This window comes from Pelophylax lessonae (genome assembly GCF_965119305.1).
Source record: "Pelophylax lessonae genome assembly, chromosome: 4".
In the NCBI taxonomy this organism is placed as follows: Eukaryota; Metazoa; Chordata; class Amphibia; order Anura; family Ranidae; genus Pelophylax; species Pelophylax lessonae.
In genome coordinates this window covers 666,005,753-666,027,071 of record NC_138771.1, presented here as the reverse complement: position 1 = coordinate 666,027,071, position 21,319 = coordinate 666,005,753, and the positions used below count along the sequence as shown (strand labels likewise).

At 44.7% G+C, this 21,319-nt stretch overlaps 2 protein-coding genes across 2 annotated transcripts in view; both read left to right on the top strand.

Annotated features, from left to right (window-relative positions):
• LOC309554202 (E3 ubiquitin-protein ligase TRIM39-like) overlaps nt 1–12,058 on the top strand; it is a 42,571-nt gene extending 30,513 nt beyond the window's left edge. The window contains exon 2 of the mRNA XM_082255836.1: nt 10,360–12,058. Coding sequence (XP_082111962.1) covers nt 10,362–11,999 — 1,638 coding nt within the window. The 5' untranslated portion in view covers nt 10,360–10,361 and the 3' untranslated portion in view covers nt 12,000–12,058. The remainder of the gene's footprint in view (nt 1–10,359) is intronic.
• The window catches only part of LOC309554203 (E3 ubiquitin-protein ligase TRIM39-like), a 177,468-nt gene that overhangs the window by 137,568 nt on the left and 18,581 nt on the right, over nt 1–21,319 (top strand). The gene's annotated exons all lie outside the window — the stretch shown is intronic.

The following is a 21,319-nucleotide window of genomic DNA, read 5'->3' as shown; positions in this document are numbered from 1 at the left end:
CCCGAATCCTGTGTGGCAGAATCTGCCTTCTGGGGTAGTTACAAGCCTGAATGTATCCCTGATTGGGTTTCCTCCACTGCCCTATGAGAAGCCTCTCACAGAGCCAGTGGGGAGACTCCCCCTTCAGCAGACACACCTGGAAACCATGACACACTACAAAAAAAAAATCATGGCCCTGCTGTTAGGCAGACAAAGCCCACTATGCATTTACCTAGCACCAACCTGTACGGTGCTACATATATATATAAAACTTTGTGGTATATACTGCACTATCTGATCTCAACAAACTGTAAAAAGCAAAAATCTCTCTCCCTGCAGCAATGTATTATTAACTACTGAATTCCACTTATAAATCACCTGCTGGCCAAGGGATTCAAACCCACAACCTTGCATTTGCAAGCCTGGTATCCTACCACTTATGCCACCGTCAAGCACGCTTAGGCTCAACACACTCTCCCTGCCTAACTAACTTTTATCTCCCCCTACACACAGTGGATGAGATAGAAGTTAGGGAGAGTGTGTTCCACCTATGCAAGCTTGACAGTGGTGTAGGTGGTAGTATACCAGGCTTGCAATTAAGGTGGTTGTTGGTTCAAATCCCTTGGCCAGCGTGTGATTTATTGGAATCAGAGTCTATGATAATGTGGGAACTCAAAGTTCCCACAAAGAAACCCATTTGTTCATCATTCGACAAGCAAGCAAAGAGTCAATGTTCAACTCAAAGCTCATCCCTACTTAAAACAAAGCTCTTCCAGCGCTGAGATGTCAGTGCTGCAGGTGCTTCCATCTTCACCCATTAGCCTCCGGATTCGCAGACTCCGGCTCTGTGACCAGCCAGAGCCACGATGATGCCACTCCCAAAGCCGCCATTTACAGCACAAGGCTCCGAAGGAATGGAACGTGTGGCCAGTGATGTCACCGGCTGCATGTACAGTAAATATCTCCTAAATGGTGCACATTTAGAAAGGAGGATTGGAGGAATTGAGAGGGATCCTCTTTCATGCTGAGTGCATCCTGATTTTGCTGGGGTTGTTTGACCACTCTGTAACAGGAGGGACAGACTTTCTGGTAAACAGTTTTGGCTGTCACTATTGAGTGATATTATGCTTTTCCCACTGTGTACACCGGTGACTGGATGATCTGGATTGGTCTCCCCCCTTTCCTCTTTATAAGGATCTTGGGACATTTACACTTCAATATTTATGGACTTTCCTTCATTTGCATATATTTTTATATGTACATTTACCATTGGCGCTGCTTCTATTGTATTAGCTGACTTGTATTGTAGACTGCACTGCTGAGCAACTTCAGGGCCCTTCCTGGTGCCCCCCTTACCCCCTAATCTTCAGGGCTTTACAACTTGGCACCCCCTTTACTGCAACACTCCGGGTTAGCTGGCTCTCTGATCCCCTTGACCTCTCTGGAGAGGTCCCCTCTCTTAGGCAGACCCCTGGGCAGATCTTGAGTACTCACAAAACTGTTTTTCCAGAAGAACTCTGCCCAGTAGCTCCACTCGGTCAGCGCACACTGGATCTTCTTCAGCCCAGCTCGGACCCTGGTCCCTAGGCCGACTGCCTGGACCACTTTCCTCACTTCAGCAGGAGGAGAGACAGCCATCACCTCCTCCTGGGATTCTGCCCCCCGCCAAAGACACCCTGTCACATGCTCCCTCAGGATTTATTTCCCATCCCAGGATGCATTGCAGCAATGCCCACCCACTGGGAAAGTCATAAACCCTGGTGTGCCATTGTCTAGGTTTCTTTCACTGTCCAACAAGATCCCTCATTGGATACAGTGGGGAGACTCCCCAGACTCAACAGGGCATGCCTGGAAGCATGTGACAGTCTAACTAACAAATCAGGCCCTCCTGATAAGCAGAGCAGGTCTACATATATGCTTTACCTAGCACCTACCTAGGAGGGTGCTACACAAATTTTAGCCTTAAAAGACCCAGCTGCTGGCTTTCACAGCTGATCTCATTAGTTGTCTTTATAGTGAGGTCAGAAATCCCATCCTGTGGCTGATCAACAACTCTGTTGCACTATTACCTGCCTGGCTGCACTGTGTTCACACTACCTTTAGAAATGTATCTTCAGACTGTTTATTGAACATTGTTTCTGTTTGCTGCTTTTCCTAACCATTTGTCTCTCTGACCTTGTTAGATGACATGTGTATGTAGAGTAGTGCTGGAGTTAAAGGGGAACCATTAGATCAGAAATAATGGAGCCTCCTGGGGTTGTCTTCCTGATTCTGGTTTTCCTATGTACTGAGCCTACTACGAGTATGGAGGATGAAATTCTGATATCTTAGCTTTTGCTTGGAACCAGTCAAGTCTCCTTCCTCATTCTCTATATTAACAATACAAGTACATCTCATAAAATTAGAACATCATCAAAAAGTTAATTTATTTCAGTGATTCAATTCAAAAAGGGAAACAAGGAAAGCATGAAGTGCTCTAGAATTTCCTGCTAGAGGGCTGCACTTACTTTGGACTTGATAAAACACAGTGAACCAACACCAGCAGATGACTTTCAAACCATCACTGACTGCGGAAACTTCACACTGGACCTCATGCCACTTGGATTCTCCACTCTTTCTCCAGACTGCGGGCCTTGATTTCCAAAGGAAATGCAAAATTTTCCCCAGTCAGTGATGATTTGGGGAGCCATGTCATCTGCTGGTGTTGGTCCACTGTGTTTTATCAAGTCCAAAGTCAGCGCAGCCCTCTAGCAGGGAATTCTAGAGCACCTCTTGCATCCCTTGTTTCCCTTTTTGGATTGAATTACGGAAATAAATTAACTTTTTGATGATATTCTAATGTTGCTTCCCTCTGCTGACCAGCTTTATGGAGATGCAAATTTAATTTTCCAGCAGGACTTGGCACCGCCCACACTGCCAAAACTTCCAATACCTGGCTAAATCATCATGCTATCACTTTGCCTGATTGGCCAGCAAACTTGCCTGACCTAAACCCCATAGAGAATCTGTGGGGTATTGTCAAGAGGGAGATGAGAGACACCAGACCCAACAATGCAGATGAGCTGAAGGCCACTATCAAAGCAACCTGAGCTTCCATAACACCTCAGCAGTGCCACAGGCTGATTGCCACCATGCCACGCCGCATTGATGCAGTAATTCATGCAAAAGAAGCCCCTGACCAAGTATTGAGTATGGACAGACTTTTCACTAAGCCAACATTTTTGTATTAAAAATCCTTTTTTATTTATTGGTCTTAAGTCAGAGGCATAACAAGAACCTTCAGGGCCCCAGTGAAAAAAACCATAAAAGGCCCCCTGACCCCCAGCAGTGGCACCCCCCATGGTGGTGAAACGCCAGAGTCCAGTCGCAAGTGGAATCCTTGTAGCTCTGCCACTGGTGTCATATTTTTTTTTTTATTCTTTTATTATTTTTTATAATTTTATTTATATTTATTTATTTTAATTTTATTTTCTTATTCTTTTTTTTACAATTTTTAGGAGCCCTGTTGGGGGCTTTGGTGAGATATCAGAGGTCTGCGACAGAAAGGAGATTGAGGACACAGCCCTCAACCTCCAACTTTGCAACCTCAGCTGTACAGAATGAATGGACAGGAAGAGCTCTGTACAGAGCGTCCCGTTCTTTCACAAACTGAAGCATAGTAAACACAGTTTACTATGCCTAAATTTTGAATGGTACAGATCACTGACTATTTATTAAGACAAAAAAGAGGCTGGTCCCCAATCTCCATCCTGACAGATCCCCGCAGCAGCCAGAGGGAGAGGGGGGGGGCCCAGCAGTGCTGCAGGGAATGAGGGAGGCTGAGGGAGTATTCAGCTGCCTGGGGCAGTAGGAGGTAGATAGAAGGGGCAACCAAGCCCCATGCTCCAGGGGGCTCATGCAGCCCAGGTCCAGTGAATAAGGTACAGTGAATAAGGTGCAGTGAATAAATTACTGACGTCATGTAATTTATTCACTGCACCTGAGCAGTGCATTGTGGGGTGGCTCGTGATGTCAGATCCCTATAAAAGAGCTGTCAAACTCAAACAGCTCATTAGCGCATTTGTTTTTCTATTTTTCGGTTGCAGGCAGGCGACTGATCCTTGGGGGACACTATTTTTATTTTTATTTTTTAACCGGTTGCCGACCGCCGCACGACTATATACTGCGGCGGTCAGCCCCGGCCAGGCAGAGTGACGTATCGGTACGTCACTCGCCTGTCACTGACTTGCGAGCCTATAGCGAGCGGGCGCGCGCCCGCCGAGGCGCGCGCCCGCCGCGGCTCGTTCACAGGCAAGTCAGTGCGTGTGACCGGCGGACTCGATGTCCGCCGGCCACACTACGATCGCTCCTGTGAAGGGAGAAAGACAGAGCAGCTTGTGTAAACAAGCTGCCTGTCAGTTCTCCCTGTGTAAAAGTAAAGATCTGACCGTTCTACTATGTAGAACGGTTGATCTTTGCTTTTACACCAATAGCAATGTCCCTACACAGTAGAAAGCACGCCCCTAGGACACACTTAACCCCTCCCTTCCCAATAAAGTTAACCCCTTCCCTGCCAGTGTCATTTTTGCAGTAACAGTGCATATGTATAGCACTGATTACTGCAGTAATGTCACTGGTAACCCCAAAAGTGTCAAAAATGTCAGTCAAGGGTCCGATCTGTCCGCCGCAATGTCGCAGTACCGAAAAAAAAATCGCAGATCGCCGCCATTACGCGTTAAAAAAAAAAACACCAAAAATGACAAAAATCTTTCTCTTTGTTAGTAAACGCGGTAACTTTTGCGCAAACCAATCAAAATACGCTTTTTGCGATTTTTTTTACCAAACATAGGTAGCATAAAACAAATTGGCCGAAAAATGTTAAAAAATTTTGATTTTTACTTTTTTTTTTGGGGAATTTCATATAAAAAAATGTGAAAAATATTGTTATTTTTGCAAAATTTACGCTCTTTTTTTGTTTATAGCGCGTGATCAAAAAATCGCACAGGTGATCAAATACCACCAAAAGAAAGCTCTGTTTGTGGGAAAAAAAGGACGTCAAATTCGTTTAGGTACAGCGTCGCACGACCGCGCAATTGTCCGTTAAAGTCACGCAGTAAAAAATCGCAAAAAAACCCCTGGTCCTTTAGCAGCCAAATCCTCCGGGGCTTAAGTGGTTAATAAAGGACTTGTCCAAAACTGGATTTTTTCTTTATTTTTTGTACACTTTTTTGGTGAATGGGTAGGGGTACAATGTACCCAATATCCATTCACATGGGGGGGGGGGGAGGGAACATATACATATAAGAGCTTGAGTCCATCCATAATAAAGTCCAGTCCATAATAAATAAATAATATGGAATATCCATGAACAGTCAAATAATAAGAAAGTCCAATGGGTAAGGTATTCAGCTGCACCAAGCAGCTTTTCTCAGGAGTGAGGAAAAACTCTGAAACAGATACAAAAAGAGCAGAAAAGCGCTCTAAGTGCAGACAGATTTATTAGGTTGTATACAACAGAATGTAGCAACTCACAGGAAACCAAGATGTAGAAAGGCTGTTGTAACATAAATGATGCAAGACTCCTCCAGGTGGTGTTGTCATCGGTTTTTGGCTTTCTTTGGTTCTGCTCTACATGTGCTCCTTTGCACAAGGGGGGCTGGCTCTGGGGGCCCCCTTGTTAAAAGGGGGCTTCCAGATTCCGATAAGCCTCTCCCCTGCAGACCCCCACAACCCTGGGCTGTAGTTGTGAAAGAGACCCCTGTCCCCATAAACACAGGGGCAAGGTGCTTTGGGGTGGGGGCAGAGCCCCCCTGCCCAAAGTACCCACTTTCTCATTTTGGGGGCATGTATGGTTCAGGAGGAGGGAGGCGCTTGCTCGCCTCCACCCCAATCCTGGCCAGCCAGGCTGTGTGCTCAGATAAAGGTCTGGTATGGATTTTAAGGGGTACCCCATGTCGTTTTTTTATTTTTATTTTGGCGCCATTTTTTTAGCAATACTGACATAAACTGATATAAACTGAAGAGCCTATATATGTAGCAACATTTCCAGGTCTGAGGCCTGATGTTGGTCTGCCATTGTTACCGGTTACCTTTCCAGTCCATGTGGGCTGCAGCCCTTGGTGTGAGAACTGACACATTGACAACTCCAGAATCTTTGTTTGGTTTTTTATTGTAATTTTAGGGGATGGGCGAAGGGATACTCCTTTGGCTCAACTTTGTACAATTCTGGGACTCTTTAGGAAAAAATGCCTGTTAGCGCTGTCTTGATGCCAGCCAACGCTAGCCAACGCTCAATAACGATTGAAGATACTGTAACACTTAAAACTGTGCTGGAACCTCGACTTTTACTCAGAAGATCCAGGACTGTAGAATACTTGACTCCTGACACTGCTTTAGCTCAAAAGTCACTGAACAGCTCCCTCCAGCCCTGCGCTGGATTGAGGTAGCTCTTTGTAAATTCCTGTGCTGCTGCAACTCTCAACTGTACACTCCACACTGTACACTGACTCTTCAGGGCCCAAACTGCAGGCGCCCCCCTTTACACTCCAGGGTCTTCATCCTAGGTACCCCCTCTAACACTTCAGGGTCCTCTGACTAGGCACCCCCTTTACGGCTAGCTGACCTGGATCCTAGAACCTTCTACGGAGTGGTCCCCACTGACTCTAGGCAGACCCCCAGGGGCAATCCTCAGTATTCATGATCTGTGTAGGCTTTCCTGGGACTGGACCCCTCTCACTCACTGGGACTCTGCTTCCCGCCAAAGACCATGAGTCATGCTCTCCCTCAAACCTATACCCACTCCCCGAATCCTGTGTGGCAGAATCTGCCTTCTGGGGTAGTTACAAGCCTGAATGTATCCCTGATTGGGTTTCCTCCACTGCCCTATGAGAAGCCTCTCACAGAGCCAGTGGGGAGACTCCCCCTTCAGCAGACACACCTGGAAACCATGACACCCTACAAAAAAAAAATCATGGCTCTGCTGTTGGGCAGACAAAGCCCACTATGCTAAATGTAAATATGGGTGGTGGCGCTGCCTGCATACAAGTGATGATATATGAATAAATAAATAGATAAATAAAAATAGGTGCACTAAAAGTGTGATACAAATGTGATGTACAATGGATCAGTATGATCAATCAATAAACACAATAGAAATATATAAATATAAAATACGCATATCACATATAATATAATAAATAAACCAGTGATAAAGTGCACATAAAGTGACCAAGTGAATATGAATATATATATATACACACAAGTGATTAAAAATAAATAAATAAATATGTAAAAATATACTAGTGTAAATATCAAGGTAAAGTGGCAGTTACAAAAAGTGCTGGGAATATTGCACTATAAATAAATAAATAAATAAAAAGCAGCTGGTGATATAAATATATAAAATGTGACCACCAATGGTGCGATAAGGTGCACTAAATTAATTAGTAAATATATTGTGGTGTCTAATAAGGATAAAGTCCAAATTGTAATTATGAGTCCAGTGATATATGGATAAAGGAAGAGAAAATGTTCCAAAAATTTGATGTGTGCCCATGCCGATGGTAACTTCTACAAGGACCCGTGGTGGGTGACTGGTGAGGTGTAGGGTGACCCCTAAGGAAGAAAAACCTACTAACCAGATATACCCACCCCACACAGGGGTATAGAGCGGGTATAAAGATGTAATTGGCGCTCCTTTTCAGTATCTCCTGATTCCCTTCTATAGTGGGGAGGGGAGGTATTTCAGGGCGTCCCTGGGGGTCCGGGGTATTCCAACCAGAAAGGCAGGCTCCTAAGGTCCTCTCCTATCGGGGAATTGATCTGTCCGATGGTCCGTGGGTGGGTCCCAGCTCCTTGGGGATATTGGGGTAGGAAGGTCATGTAGGGCAAAGAGAACTCAATAGTGTGATACTGTTTAAACTGTTTTATTAAGGTAAGTGAAACAGTAAATAGGTACTCACAATATAGCAGTAAATAGCAAGCGGTAAGCAAACGGTGTAGCGAGCGTCCTGGAACGCAATGCGTTCCACCAGAATATCGGAACCGGAAGTGATGTGATGTGATGTGTACGCGTTTCATCATCAGACGTCTTCTGCAGACTATCTCAAAGCCCACTATGCATTTACCTAGCACCAACCTGTACGGTGCTACATATATATAAAACTTTGTGGTATATACTGCACTATCTGATCTCAACAAACTGTAAAAAGCAAAAATCTCTCTCCCTGCAGTAATGTATTATTAACTACTGACTCCGGCTCTGTGACCAGTCAGAGCCACGATGATGCCACTCCCAAAGCCGCCATTTACAGCACAAGGCTCTGAAGGAATGGAACGTGTGGCCAGTGATGTCACTGGCTGCATGTACAGTAAATATTTCCTAAACGGTGCACATTTAGGAGATATTTACACTAACTATAGGTAAGCCTTATTATAGTCTTATCGATAAGTAAACGTTGGTGATGGAAGTTTACTTTCACTTTAAGGACAAGCATACCTGTGAGTCACTCACTTCTCTTCCACCCATGTGACATTTATGGTGGATGGGATTTTGCTGTCTTGTAGAGGTTGGTGGTGAGCCCTCAGCCCTGTGTAAGTTCTGAGTAGGTTGACAGGGGAGAAAAAGGTAAGGTGTGATACCTGGGAAGATGGATGTTTTGTTTACCTGTTTATTTACCTTGAATGACCCAGGACAGGTTCACTTTAAACTGATCAAGTGGCTGGATAGTACAGCAATGTCTGAGTCAGTACAACATGGGGCACAAAAGTGTAATTACCTGAAACCCTACTATACTATAGAACAGCCGTCACTAAATGGCGGCCCGCGGTCCAGGAGCGGCCCGCACGAGGCTTCCGCCTGGACCCGTCAGGCCGCCACCGTAAGTAATCATTGGTTTGCTGGGACCGCGGGTGTCCCAGCAACCAGTGACATTCCGTGTGTGCGCCCCGCCCCCTGCTTCTTTCTTCGGCTCCCTCCCAGCCAGCCGCGAGTTGGGGCGTGACGTCACGTGCGTGCCCCGCCCCCCTGCTCCTAACTGCGGTTCCTGACTCTCACACTCAGCCTAGCCGCGGGACATCACATGCACGCCCTGCCCCCCTGATGTTCGCTGCTCCTGGCTCCCACATTTTTCGCTCCCAAAGGTATGTGGGGCACAGTTTTATAAAATGCAGACTGATGGGCATATTTTGTTAAGGGGCACACATTTGTGTCCATTAGAGTGCCCCATAAAATAAAATATGCCTATTAGAGTGCCCCCTAAGATAAAATGTACCCATCAGCTTGCGCCTTATTTTATGTTAAGGGTCACGCTGATGGGCACATTTTATGTTAAGGGGCACTCTAATGGGCATATTTTATGTTAAAGGGCACTCTAATGGGCATATTTTATGTTAAGGGACACTCTAATGGGCATATTTAATGTTAAGAGCAACACTGATAGACACGTTTTGTTTTGCCCATCAGCGTGCCCCTTAACATAAAATGGTCCCATTAGAATGCCCCCTAACATAAAATGTGCCCATCAGAATGCCCCCTAACATAAAATGTGCCCATCAAAGTGCCCCCTAACATAAAATGTGGCCATCAGAGTGCCCCCTAACATAAAATGTGACAATCAGCGTTCCCCTTATTTTATGTTAAGGGTCACGCTGATGGGCATATTTTATGTTAAGGGGCACGCTGATGGGCAAATTTTATGCTAAGGGTCACGCCGATGGGCACATTTTATGCTGGGGGCATGCTGATGGGCAAATTTTATGCTAAGGGTCACGCCGATGGGCACATTTTATGCTAGGGGGCACGCTGATGGGCAAATTTTATGCTAAGGGTCACGCTGATGGGCAAATTTTATGCTAGGGGGCACTCTGATGGGCACATTTTATGTTAAGGGGCACTCTAATGGGCATATTTTATGTTAAGAGCAACACTAATGGACACGTTTTGTTTTGCCCATCAGTGTGCCCCCTTACAAAATGTGCCCATCAGCGTGCACCCTAACATAAAATGTGCCCATCAGCGTGCCCCCTAACATAAAATGTGCCCATCAGAGTGCCCCCTAACATAAAATGTGCCCATCAGCGTGCCCCTTATTTTATGTTAAGGGTCACGCTGATGGGCAAATTTTATGCTAAGGGTCACGCTGATGGACACATTTTATGTTAAGGGGCACTCAAATGGGCATATTTTATGTTAAGAGCAACGCTGATGGACACGTTTTGTTTTGCCCATCTTTCTGAGTCATAGCTCAGACTTCAGATTCGGACCTTGGCCCAAAGAAAATTTTAGCGACCGGACCTCCTTGAATTCTAATTAATTACCCCTGCTATAGAAGAACCTCATGTTTACGTTATTTATGTCTTCTAAGAACAGCCAACCATAACTTAATGTTCTTTTAATTTCAGCAATGTCCAGAGATGTATCAAACACCTTAGAGATATTCTTGGAGGATATTGATGACTTCTGCGCCCCATCTCTACATTCAGACACGGCATCTACTGATCTAAAACCTGAGCTGAAATGTTCTGTCTGTCTGAACATTTTTACCGATCCTGTAATGTTGCAATGTGGACACAACTTCTGCCGGGTCTGTATTGTTCGTTTGCTGGATAAACAGAAGGGGTCTGGAGATTACTTCTGTCCTGTATGTAGAAAAAGGTTTAAGAGTCGCCCTGCACTGCAGAGAAACATAGCAGTGACTACCAGAACACAACCATATAAGAAGGAGTCTGAGGTCTTCTGTACTTACTGTGTGGACTCTCCTGTACCTGCTGTTAGATCCTGTCTACACTGTGAGGTTTCTCTGTGTGATGAACACCTGAGAGTCCACAAAAAGTCCCCAGAACACATCTTATGTGACCCCACATTGTCCATGGAGAGCTGGAAATGCTCCGTCCATAAGAAGATCCTGGAGTATTACTGTACTAAGGATGGTACTTGTATTTGTGTGTCCTGCTACTTGGTTGGAGAACATCAGGGACACCAGGTGGAGAGTATGGATGAGGCTTTTAATAAGAAAAAGAACAAACAGAGGAATATTCTGCAGAAACTTTTGGCAAAGAGGAAGAAGATGGAGGAAAGAGTCCAGAGTCTGCAGGAACACAGGAGGAAAGTAGAAGAAGAAGCAGCTGGTGACACCGAGAGAGTCACTGCCCTGTTTAGAGATCTCAGGAGACGTCTGGAAGACCTCGAGAAGAGAATCCTGAGGGAGATCTCCGGGCGGGCAGAGCGGATCTCCATCTCCATCCGGGATCTGGAAATAAAGAAGGAGGAGCTGTCCAGGAAGATGCATCACATTGAGGAGCTGTGTAACATGACGGATCCACTGACTGTCTTACAGGAATCAGACACAGGTGACTTGTGTGATACTGAGGATGGAGATAATGAGGACAGAGAGAGACATGAGGAACTCCTCCATGATGGAGGGGGTCTGGATGTGGCTGGGATATCACACACATTGCATGCATTATCTGATATAATAAGAGGGGTAAATATATACTTTTATAAACAGAAAGCTGCAGACATATTACTGAATGTAAACACAGCTGATAATATTCTACAGATATCAGATGACAGGAAAACTGTATCCAGGTCAAACATAGACAAGAATCCCCCCAAAACACCAGAGAGATTTCAGTATCCTCTGGTGTTAAGCAGTCAGATTTTCTCCTTAGGGAGACATTACTGGGATGTGGATGTTGGAGGATCAGAATTCTGGAGAGTCGGGATGTGTTACACCAGTATAGACAAGAGAGATTTAGAGGCAGGAATAGGAAAGAATAAAAAGTCCTGGGGTTTGCTCAGGTCTTTTAGCAAGTATTTTGTGAGACATGACAATGGATTGACCCTCTTATCTAAAAATATCTCCAGTAACAGAGTCAGGATATATCTGGATTATGAGGCCGGGCAGATCTCCTTTTATGATCTGTGTGACCCGATCCGACACCTCCACACCTTTTCCACCACCTTCACTGAGCCCCTCCATGCTGGGTTATGTGCAGCAAGAGGTTGTATAAAGATATGTGGGGGGACTCAGGAGATGTGAGGTCTCCACCCAGAAACTGGTGACATCACAGTAGGGAAGGTGGAGGTTTGGCAGTTTACATTCCAAAGTGTTGCCTTATGAGTTTATGTGTAATCTCCATTAGACTGTTGCCTGATGAGGAGTTTATGTATAAATCTCCATTTTGTAATTGTAATTATTAATGTAAATATAAATGTACACATTTTTTATTTCAAAACTCATATTTGCTATATGATTGGTAGATTTGTAAGTTGTGTAACACAGACAGGCAGTAGTATGAATCCAGGTTAATAAGTCCATTTGAAATGCCAGCCGGCTATTCATATTTAAACACAAAAAAAAATTAAGTCTGTTTGAAGGACTAGCTGTCTGCTAGCCGGGAGGTGGCCTGCTGATATGCCAAATAGTATCAACCTGTAATCCAGACATCCTGGGGCCAATGCAATTGGGTGAATAGATCATGTCATGTCCGCCCTTATTTAAGTCTCCATATCAAAGAACTCTCATTAAGATATGCAATGAAGATGGACTATCGGTTGAAGGGTTGGACAATGGGTTCCGGAGATGAACCTTGCATATCTTAATTTTCAATTTAAGAGTAATTAAATTCTCCCTCCAACAGAGAGGAGGGGTTAGCAAGGGGCTGAATTATGCTAAGCTAGGCGAGGAGGAAGTTGTCCAATCCTGAACCAGATACGCCCAGAGGGAGGAACAGGGCAGGATAGCTGAACAAGATCTATATTAGTGTAGGTGAGGGGAGAGACTTCCTTTTTGCATGATGGAACTCCCAGGAGAAGGGTAACTATAAGGTATACATTGCTTGTTCTCTTTGTGTTGGTATTCCTGTGTTCGTATATGAGTATCATACTCTATATTTGTTCAGTTAAACACTTAACGACCAGCCACGTAGATCTACGTCGGCTGACTTTGAGTGGTTATACCGGGATGATGCCTCTAGCTAGAGGAATCATCCCGGTACCGTTGTTTGAAGCCGGCGGTCGGCTTTCCGTCGGTAATGATCGATGCGGCTCGGGAGCCGCTCGATCGTTACCCGGGGGGGCGGGAGGGGACGTCCCCCCCCTCCCGCCGCCTTCCGCGGCTTTGCTCGGGGCTCCCGTCCCACCGGGAGCCCCGAGCACCCAGCCGGCACGTCCGCCGGCTGGATGGAATCCCGATGAATGCCGGAAATGGCATCGATCGGGTCTCTGATGACGTAACCCGGAGGCGGCGTCCATGACGTCACATCCGGGTTACTGTGCCGCAAAAGGCGGCAGATTTAAAAAACGGCTGTATGCAAAAATGCTGTTTTTGGCGTTTTGCATACAGGGAAGTGTAGTGGAGGGGTCTAGGGTCTTTTAGACCCTCGTTCCCTCCATAAAGTGTACCTGTCACACATATTGCTGTCACAAGGGATGTTTACATTGCTTGTGACAGCAATAAAAGTGATCAGATTTTTTTTTTTTTTTTAAAAACCTGTAATAAAGTTAAAAAAAAAATAAATAGGAAAAAAAAAAAAAAAAAAATTTAGCCGCCCCCGTCACCGTTAGCTCGCACACAAAAAAAAACGTATACGCAAGTCGAGCCGCAAATGAAATCGCTGTTCAAACCACACATGTGAGGTATCGCCGCGATTGCCAGAGCGTGGGCAATAATTTAAAAAAAAGAGCTACACTCTACCTCTAAACTGGTAACCGTTAAATAAATTTAAAGCGTCGCAGATTGAGATCTCTATTGACCGTAGTTTGTCGCCATCCCACGGGGGGGCGCAATTTTAAACCGTAACATGTTTGGTATCTATTTACTCGGCGTGACATGTTCTTTCACAATATACAAAAAAAATGGGCTAACTTTACTGTTTAGTATTTTTTAAAATTAGTGAAATGTGATTTTTCAAATTTTTTCCAAAAAAATGGCGTTTTAAAGACCGCTGCGCAAATACCGCGTGACAAAAAATTTTGCAATGACCGACATTTTATTCTCCAGAGTCTTTGCTAAAAAAATATATATAATGTTTGGGGGTTCTAAGTAGTTTTCTAGGAAAAAATACTGGTTTTAACTTGTGAACAAAAAGTGTCCGAAATAGGGCTGGGGGTAAATTGGTTAAACTAGGAATATTTTCCATTTTGTTGTATGTACTATAGATAGATTGTTGTAAAATTAATTTAGGCTTTCAGACTATATACCAATAAAATAATTGCTGTTTTGAAGCTTTCACTCATAGTCAAAGAACTCTCATTTAACCCGAATATTGTCTGAGGTAAATTAAATCTCATATCTTCTGGGTAACACAAAGAAAATACACATCTTCTTCATAAAGGAAAGAAAACGTTAGAAGGAAAATACTGCACTCTTCTATATTAGAGATGAGCAGAGGGTGGTGGTTAAATGAACTGTTCATCTAAAATGGTTTGCTCTTTTTAAGTGTCATCATTAATGTGGCTTACAAAAGTTTTTGATGAACCCAGTTTGACCCGAGCACACAGGAGATTGTCACATGATAGCAGGCTGCTTGCCCAATCAGCTGGACATACACCTATCAGCAAAACATTATGACCACTTAATATTGAGTATGGCCCCGCCCCTTTTGCTAAAACAGCCCTGACCCATAGAGGCATGGACACCAAAATAACATCCACATGAATGGCAGGACCCAAGGTTTCCCAGCAGAACATTGCCCAAAGCATCACACTGCCTCTGTCGATTTCCCTTCTTATACCACATCCTTGTGCCATCTCTTCCCCAGGTACGACCATCCACATGATGTAAAATAAAACATGATTGATCAGACGAGGCCACCTTCTTCCATTGCTCCGTAGTCCAGTTCTGATGTTCATGTGACCATTGTAGAAGCTTTTGACTGTGGATATGGGTAACCATGGGCTTCACAGCCCCATACGCAACAGTGGTGGCCTGTCCATTAGGGGTGCAGGGGCGCCACCCCCCTAATTCATGCGCCTACATGCAGAGCACCAGACGCATGGATTCCAATTTTTTTTTAAGAAGCACATGATTAGAGCCGGAGGCCGGGAGGAGAAGCGACCGTCGTAACTCAGGAGGAGACGCAGCTGGAAAAGCCGCCACCTCCATAAGAGCAGGGGCTGGCGGGGTGCCTGATGAGCGATCGATTGAGTAATGGGGGGTTGGGTTATGTGGTTGGCTGGCTGGGGGGGTGCCCCCCCTACCCAAGAAAATTGAGCACCAGCCTCCACTGATACACAACAAACTGTGATGCCCATTTTTTTTGTTTTCACCACATCAACTTAATGGACAACATGTTCACTTGCTTCCTAATATATCCCACCAATTTTAAGATGCCATTGTAATGAGATATTCCCTTAACCTGTCGTTGGTCATAATGGTATGGCTGATCGGTGTATATATCAGCTCATGCAATGTGGGGGACATCTTTCCCAGCTACTGGGACTTGTCATCACGGAGATACCAGGAGATATTTGTGTGTCCTGATTTCTTCTTACATCTGCGGATTTAGACATCCCCATATAATTAACAAAGAGATGGTCCAATCCAGCAAAGAGACATCCCAATCCAGCAAAGAGACAGCCCCATATATTCTGCAAAGAGACATCCAATCCAGCAAAGAGACATACCCATATATTCAGCATAAAGACACTCACATATACTCAGCAAAGAGAAATCCCAATCCAGGAAAAAGACATCCCACCTGCTGCATTGGATCACTCTGTGGCTGTCCTGCTCTAGGAATTGCTAGTTACTACAGCAGAAACAACTCAGTCTCGTTGGTTGGGGCCAGGGCTGCCAGGCCCCTCGGTACGTCCGGGCCCCCTACATGTGTATAGGCTGTGTCCCCCCCCCCCCCCGATGGCAACCCTGCCCACGCTTACACCATTGTTTTATGATATCCATCAAGAAGCTTATATAGCCCCAGGACTATCACCATTTCCAGCCAGGATACCACAATCTATTGATACAACTGGGAAAACATATGCCCATTGTTGTAGTGCTCCCATGCTCGCTGGGATACTTATACTGTGGCGCCACGCATGTAGCCACATTGTGGAAGTAAAAAATGTTTGTGCTCGCTCTCTAAAAACCCCTGAGGAAGAAGAATAATCTTCACAAAATAAGTTGAGAAGAACCCGAATATATGTTATGTGTTTTTAAAGTATAGTATCAGCCTTTTTTGCCATCGCCATATTTTTATGCAGCCGATAGAGAGCAATTGAATGCCCTTCTGTGGCACAATTTGTCTTTTATATGTGTTTTTTAGAAAAAAATTGTTGTAACAAATATCACTTTTTATATATCTGCCCAATGTGTTCAAGTTTTTCACAGTACCATTAAAGTCTATGATAGCCTCAAAAAATGGTTTCTTTATGAATGAATATAGGAGGTAGGTAACAAATATTTTTTCATGGGACATACGCTATTCAAAGCCAGCATTCCATCTTTGTGGAAGCAAACAGATCCACCATGCAGATTTGTATGGTATTCCAAAATTATTTATATCCTCATTATAGAGGACCTCACTGTCACTTTCCACAATTCTGAGGTAGAAATGGAGGCCTTGGAGATACTATACCACCACTGATCATTATCTCCAAGTAATGTCTCACATTCAGGGAGAGTGAACGTGGCTCTGCTCATATCAGATACTGTACTGATATTTTTGGTCTTCCATAAGAATATCCCCAGGTAATGAAATCTCCACCTCTACCGGTCCTGCCTGTCCCACCCATTTTTTTTTTTATTGTCTAACTTCTTACCATGGGTATTTGGTACTCGTCATATCTCTTCCCACTATGTTGTAAATTTTAACCCTAAAATCCATTTTACATAAAGTTGCTGATACCTGTTCGTTCATAGGTCCCCTTCCATGTTGATGCCTATTTTGTGTTACCCAAAAAAACAAAATGCCTCCTCACTAGTGACCGGAATAACACCCCGGGTTCAGTTCTACACCAGAACAGGGAAAAAGTTTGGACCAGAACTCTATTAAAGAATATGGGAAAAAGTAACTTGAAAAATCAAAAGTACCCATTTTTAAGGGTTATATGCAAGTTACTGTATATGGGGCCCGGATATTGCCCTGGGGGAAGATGTATCAATGCAAAAAAAAATTGAAAAAAATATTGTTTTTAAATGAGCAGTGATTTTAATGATGCTTAAAGTGAAACAATAAAAATGAAAAATTCCTTTAAATATAGTGCCTGGGGGATCCCCTTAGTTTGCCTGCAAAGTGGCGCATCTGTACTGTGTATGGAACCTGCTGCAGCAATGCAAAAAAAACTTTAAAAACATATTGTTTTTAAATGAGCAGTGATTTTAATGATACTTAAAGTGAAACAATAAAAATGAAAAATTCCTTTAAATATAGTGCCTGGGGGGGGGGGGTGGGGGGGGGGTTCCCTTAATTTGCCTGCAAAGCGGCCCATCTGTACCATGTATAGAACTTGCTGTAGCAAAACTGACATATTTAAAGAAAAAAAGACATTTAAATAGATCTTTCTGTAATCTTTATTTTGTAAACAACGGCTTGGGAAGACAGTCTGTATGATGACGAGGCCACAATTTTTCTCAGAACCAGATTAGCGATTTTTTGGATAAATTCTAGTGTCTCTTTGGCAGACTTTGAATGGAAAAAACAATGTTTTGCACCACAGTGAGCAAGCCTTATGTAAAGCCAATTTTTTTAAAGATAAAGTCTGTTTTTTTCTTTTGTTGCAAACTTTGGATAGAAGTAACAGGGGTGAAAAAATTGGGCTTTGGGTGTTTGTGGTGCCTTCTCAAAATAACCCTTCTGTCACGTATCTGGAAGGAGACTGAATTGACGAGGTCGGCCTCTCTTATATCGCCCGCCCAGACCCCACTGAAGGTGAGACAGAGTTTGTCAAGGGACAGGAGGGACACAAGTGCCTGTGGTTGTTGATGGTTCAGGATAGGCAGCTTGTCCGGACTCCGTAAACTGGAACATACAGCGAAGTATGAGGCAAGTGCAGCGGACAGCCAGGCAAGCACTCGGGTAGCTCTGAGAGTCAAAGTCAGAGAGAGAGTCAGAGTTGCAGGAAAGCCAGGGTCATCAACAGGTTGTGCAGCGGGGTACCAATTCATGAGCAGAGCCAAAGTCGGGGACGGAGCCGGGTCAGGTTTAGCAGAGAGGTAGAAGCAGAATCCAAGGTCAAGTCCAGAACACACCAGGTCAGCAACGGGAAAGCATACAGGTATAATCAGAACACAGGATACAGCTGAAGATCAGTCAGCAAAGGAAATGGAAATGAGCTCCCTTTAAATAGCCCGTCTGGCGCCAAGCGCTGTTGTGCGTGCGCGCGTCCGCATTCGCATTTGCGCACTCCCGCGTGCGCGGGAACGCCAATTAGCCATTCTTTTGGGAATAGCCTGCGCATGCGCATAGCTGTGCGCTAGACGTCTCACAGGGATTCCCTGACATTGCCCCCCCCCCCCCCCTTAGGGGCAGCCTCCAGATGCCCAACAGGATCGCTTTTCAGGGTGAAGTAGAAGGTAGGCTTGTACCAACCGAGGAGCATGGACATTAGAAGCAGGTTCCCAGGAATTATCCTCTGGGCCATAGCCCTTCCATTTGATAAGAAACTGTGTCCGACCACAGTTTCTTATCAAATGGATGGACTCTACTTCAAATTCCTCATTACCTTCAATCAAAAGGGGAGCAGGAGCTTCAGATCCTCGATCTGGGAAGGGGTTGGGAACTGTTTGTTTCAGTAGAGAAACATGAAACACGGGATGGATCTTCAGATTGCTTGGTAAGATTAATTCAAATGCCACAGAATTGATTGAAAATGGACCTAGGTACCTCGGGCCGAGCTTCTTTGAGGGACACTTCAATCTTAGGTTTGCCGTAAATAGCCAGACCTTATCTCCTGGTTTTAAATTCAAGTTCCCTCTTCTTCTTCTATCAAAAAACTTTTTATTACCAGTTTGTGCCTTCAAGATGGTTTCCCGCAAAAGCTGACTGTTGGCATTGAGAAAGTTTAGTCTTTCTTGTACAGCTGGTACAGCAGATTCCATAGGTACCTCAGGTAGGAAGGAGGGGTGATATCCATAATTGGCATAGAAAGGAGAATGCTTGGTGGCAGAATGGACAGAGTTATTATATGCGAATTCCGCTAAATGGAGGAGTAACACCCAGTTGTCTTGTGAAAAGGAAGAGAAGCACCTCAAATATTGTTCAAGAGTTTGGTTTCTCCTCTCGGTCTGTCCATTCGTTTGTGGGTGGTAGGCAGAAGACAAATAAAGTTCAATGTTTACTGCTTCACACAAAGCTTTCCAAAACTTGGAGGTGAACTGCACCCCACGATCAGTGACAATGCTGGCTGGAATACCATGTAATCTCACCACTTCTTTGATAAATGTGGAAGCAGTTTCGGTGGCAGAGGGAGTTCCTTTCAAAGGTGTCAAGTGTGCCATCTTTGAATTTGCGAACACATGGCGTTGTTCGCGGCGGCCATATTAGTTTACATTGGTGAGAACTTTGACCCATGACACAGCCGTCAGGTGGAACGGGACAGCCAATTAAAACATTTCAGCACATGGACAGTCCCCCTACCCTATAAATAGACCTGAGCTGTCGGCCATTTCACATTCCGCTTTTTGCCAGTGTAGGGAGAGGTCTGCTGTGCTCATAAGGGAAAGATGGCCAGATACAAATAGCTCTGTGAAGATCCACAAAAGTCCTTTTCAGGGCTGGTATTTCGGTGTAGGTCTACTACAGTCTCTTTTCAGGTTAGGGACAGGTATCCAGTCGGTGCTTTAGGGGCAGTTAGAGATCGGCAGCAGTAACACAAATTGTTCTGTTAATGTCCACAAAAGTCCTTTTAAGGGCTGGTATTTCGGTATAGGTCCAGTCTCTCTTCAGTATAGGGACAGGTATCCAGTCTGTGCTTTAGGGGCAGTTAGAAATCGACATCTGCAGTAACACAAATCGCTCTGTTAATGTCCACAAAAGTAATTTAAAGGGCTGCAATGTCGGTATAGGTCTATTACAGTCTCTTCAGTATAGGGTCAGGTATCCAGTCTGTGCTTTAGGGGCAGTTAGAGATCGGCACCTGCAGTGACACAAATCGCTCTGTTAATGTCCACAAAAGTCATTTAAAGGGCTGCACATTTTTTGGTATTGCTGTGCAGTGCACTAAAAAGGGGGGGAGGGGGGTAATCCACAATATAATATACTTTGTAGAAAGCATATTATAGTGGATTAGTAGTATTATTGTGCACTGTGCAGCATTGTGACAGGTGTGGTAACTGAGCGTTGCTGCAGAAATACTACAAACAGTGCCAAACTCCCTGGCCAATATTTTGAACAACTGGTGTGATAGACCAGTGGCCCCCCAATACCAAATATAGAAGTGGGGTGTTGTCTGAGTATACTTTTACAAGTGTATTTGTGTCCTGCAACAATGTTGCCTCTTTTGCTGAGTTAAGTCTGATACACACAGTGCCAAACTCCCTGGCCAATTTTTTCAACAACTGATGTGATAGACCAGTGGCCCCCCAATACCACATATTGAAGTGGGGTGTTGTCTGAGTATACTTTTACAAGTGTATTTGTGTCCTGCAACAATGTTGCCTCTTTTGCTGAGTTAAGTCTGATACACACAGTGCCAAACTCCCTGGCCAATTTTTTCAACAACTGATGTGATAGACCAGTGGCCCCCCAATACCACATATTGAAATGGGGTGTTATTTAACAGTATTCTTTTCTAAGAGTGTATTTTAGTCCTGCAAAAAATTGGCCTCTCTTGCTGTGTTGGCTGTGCTACACACAGTGACAACAGTTACTGGCCAATTATTTGTAGAACTGGTGTAATAAACCTGTGGCCCCCCGATACCACAGATTGAAGCGGGGTGTTATCTAACGTTTTCCAGATATACTGCGATTCTCTAGAGACTTTTGTCACAGGATAATTAAAAACATGACAGGCAGAGGAAGAGGCAGACACGTACGCAGGGGTGGTAGGGGTAGGGCAGGAGCAGTAGGCCAGAGCCAAACTGTGAAGTTTCAAAAGCTGCATGCAATTACGTCAAAGGACGCACCAGACTTGGTTGAGTGGCTCACTCAGCCTTCCTCTTCTGCACCCTCCTCATCCTCTCCATCTGCACCCTCTTCACTCTCTGCTGTGTGCATCCCCAAAGACACCACCACCACCACCACATACCCTCCGCTTGAGTCACTGGAATTATTTTCCGATCCATCACAAGACGTTTGCGATGCGAAGCCATTGTTGGAATCGGATCAGGAAGAGGAGGTAGCAACAGCCGCCACTCAGCAGTCTGACGACAGTACCCAGGTCAGCCCAAGGAGGTTGGTCCCTGCTGTTGCTGCCTAC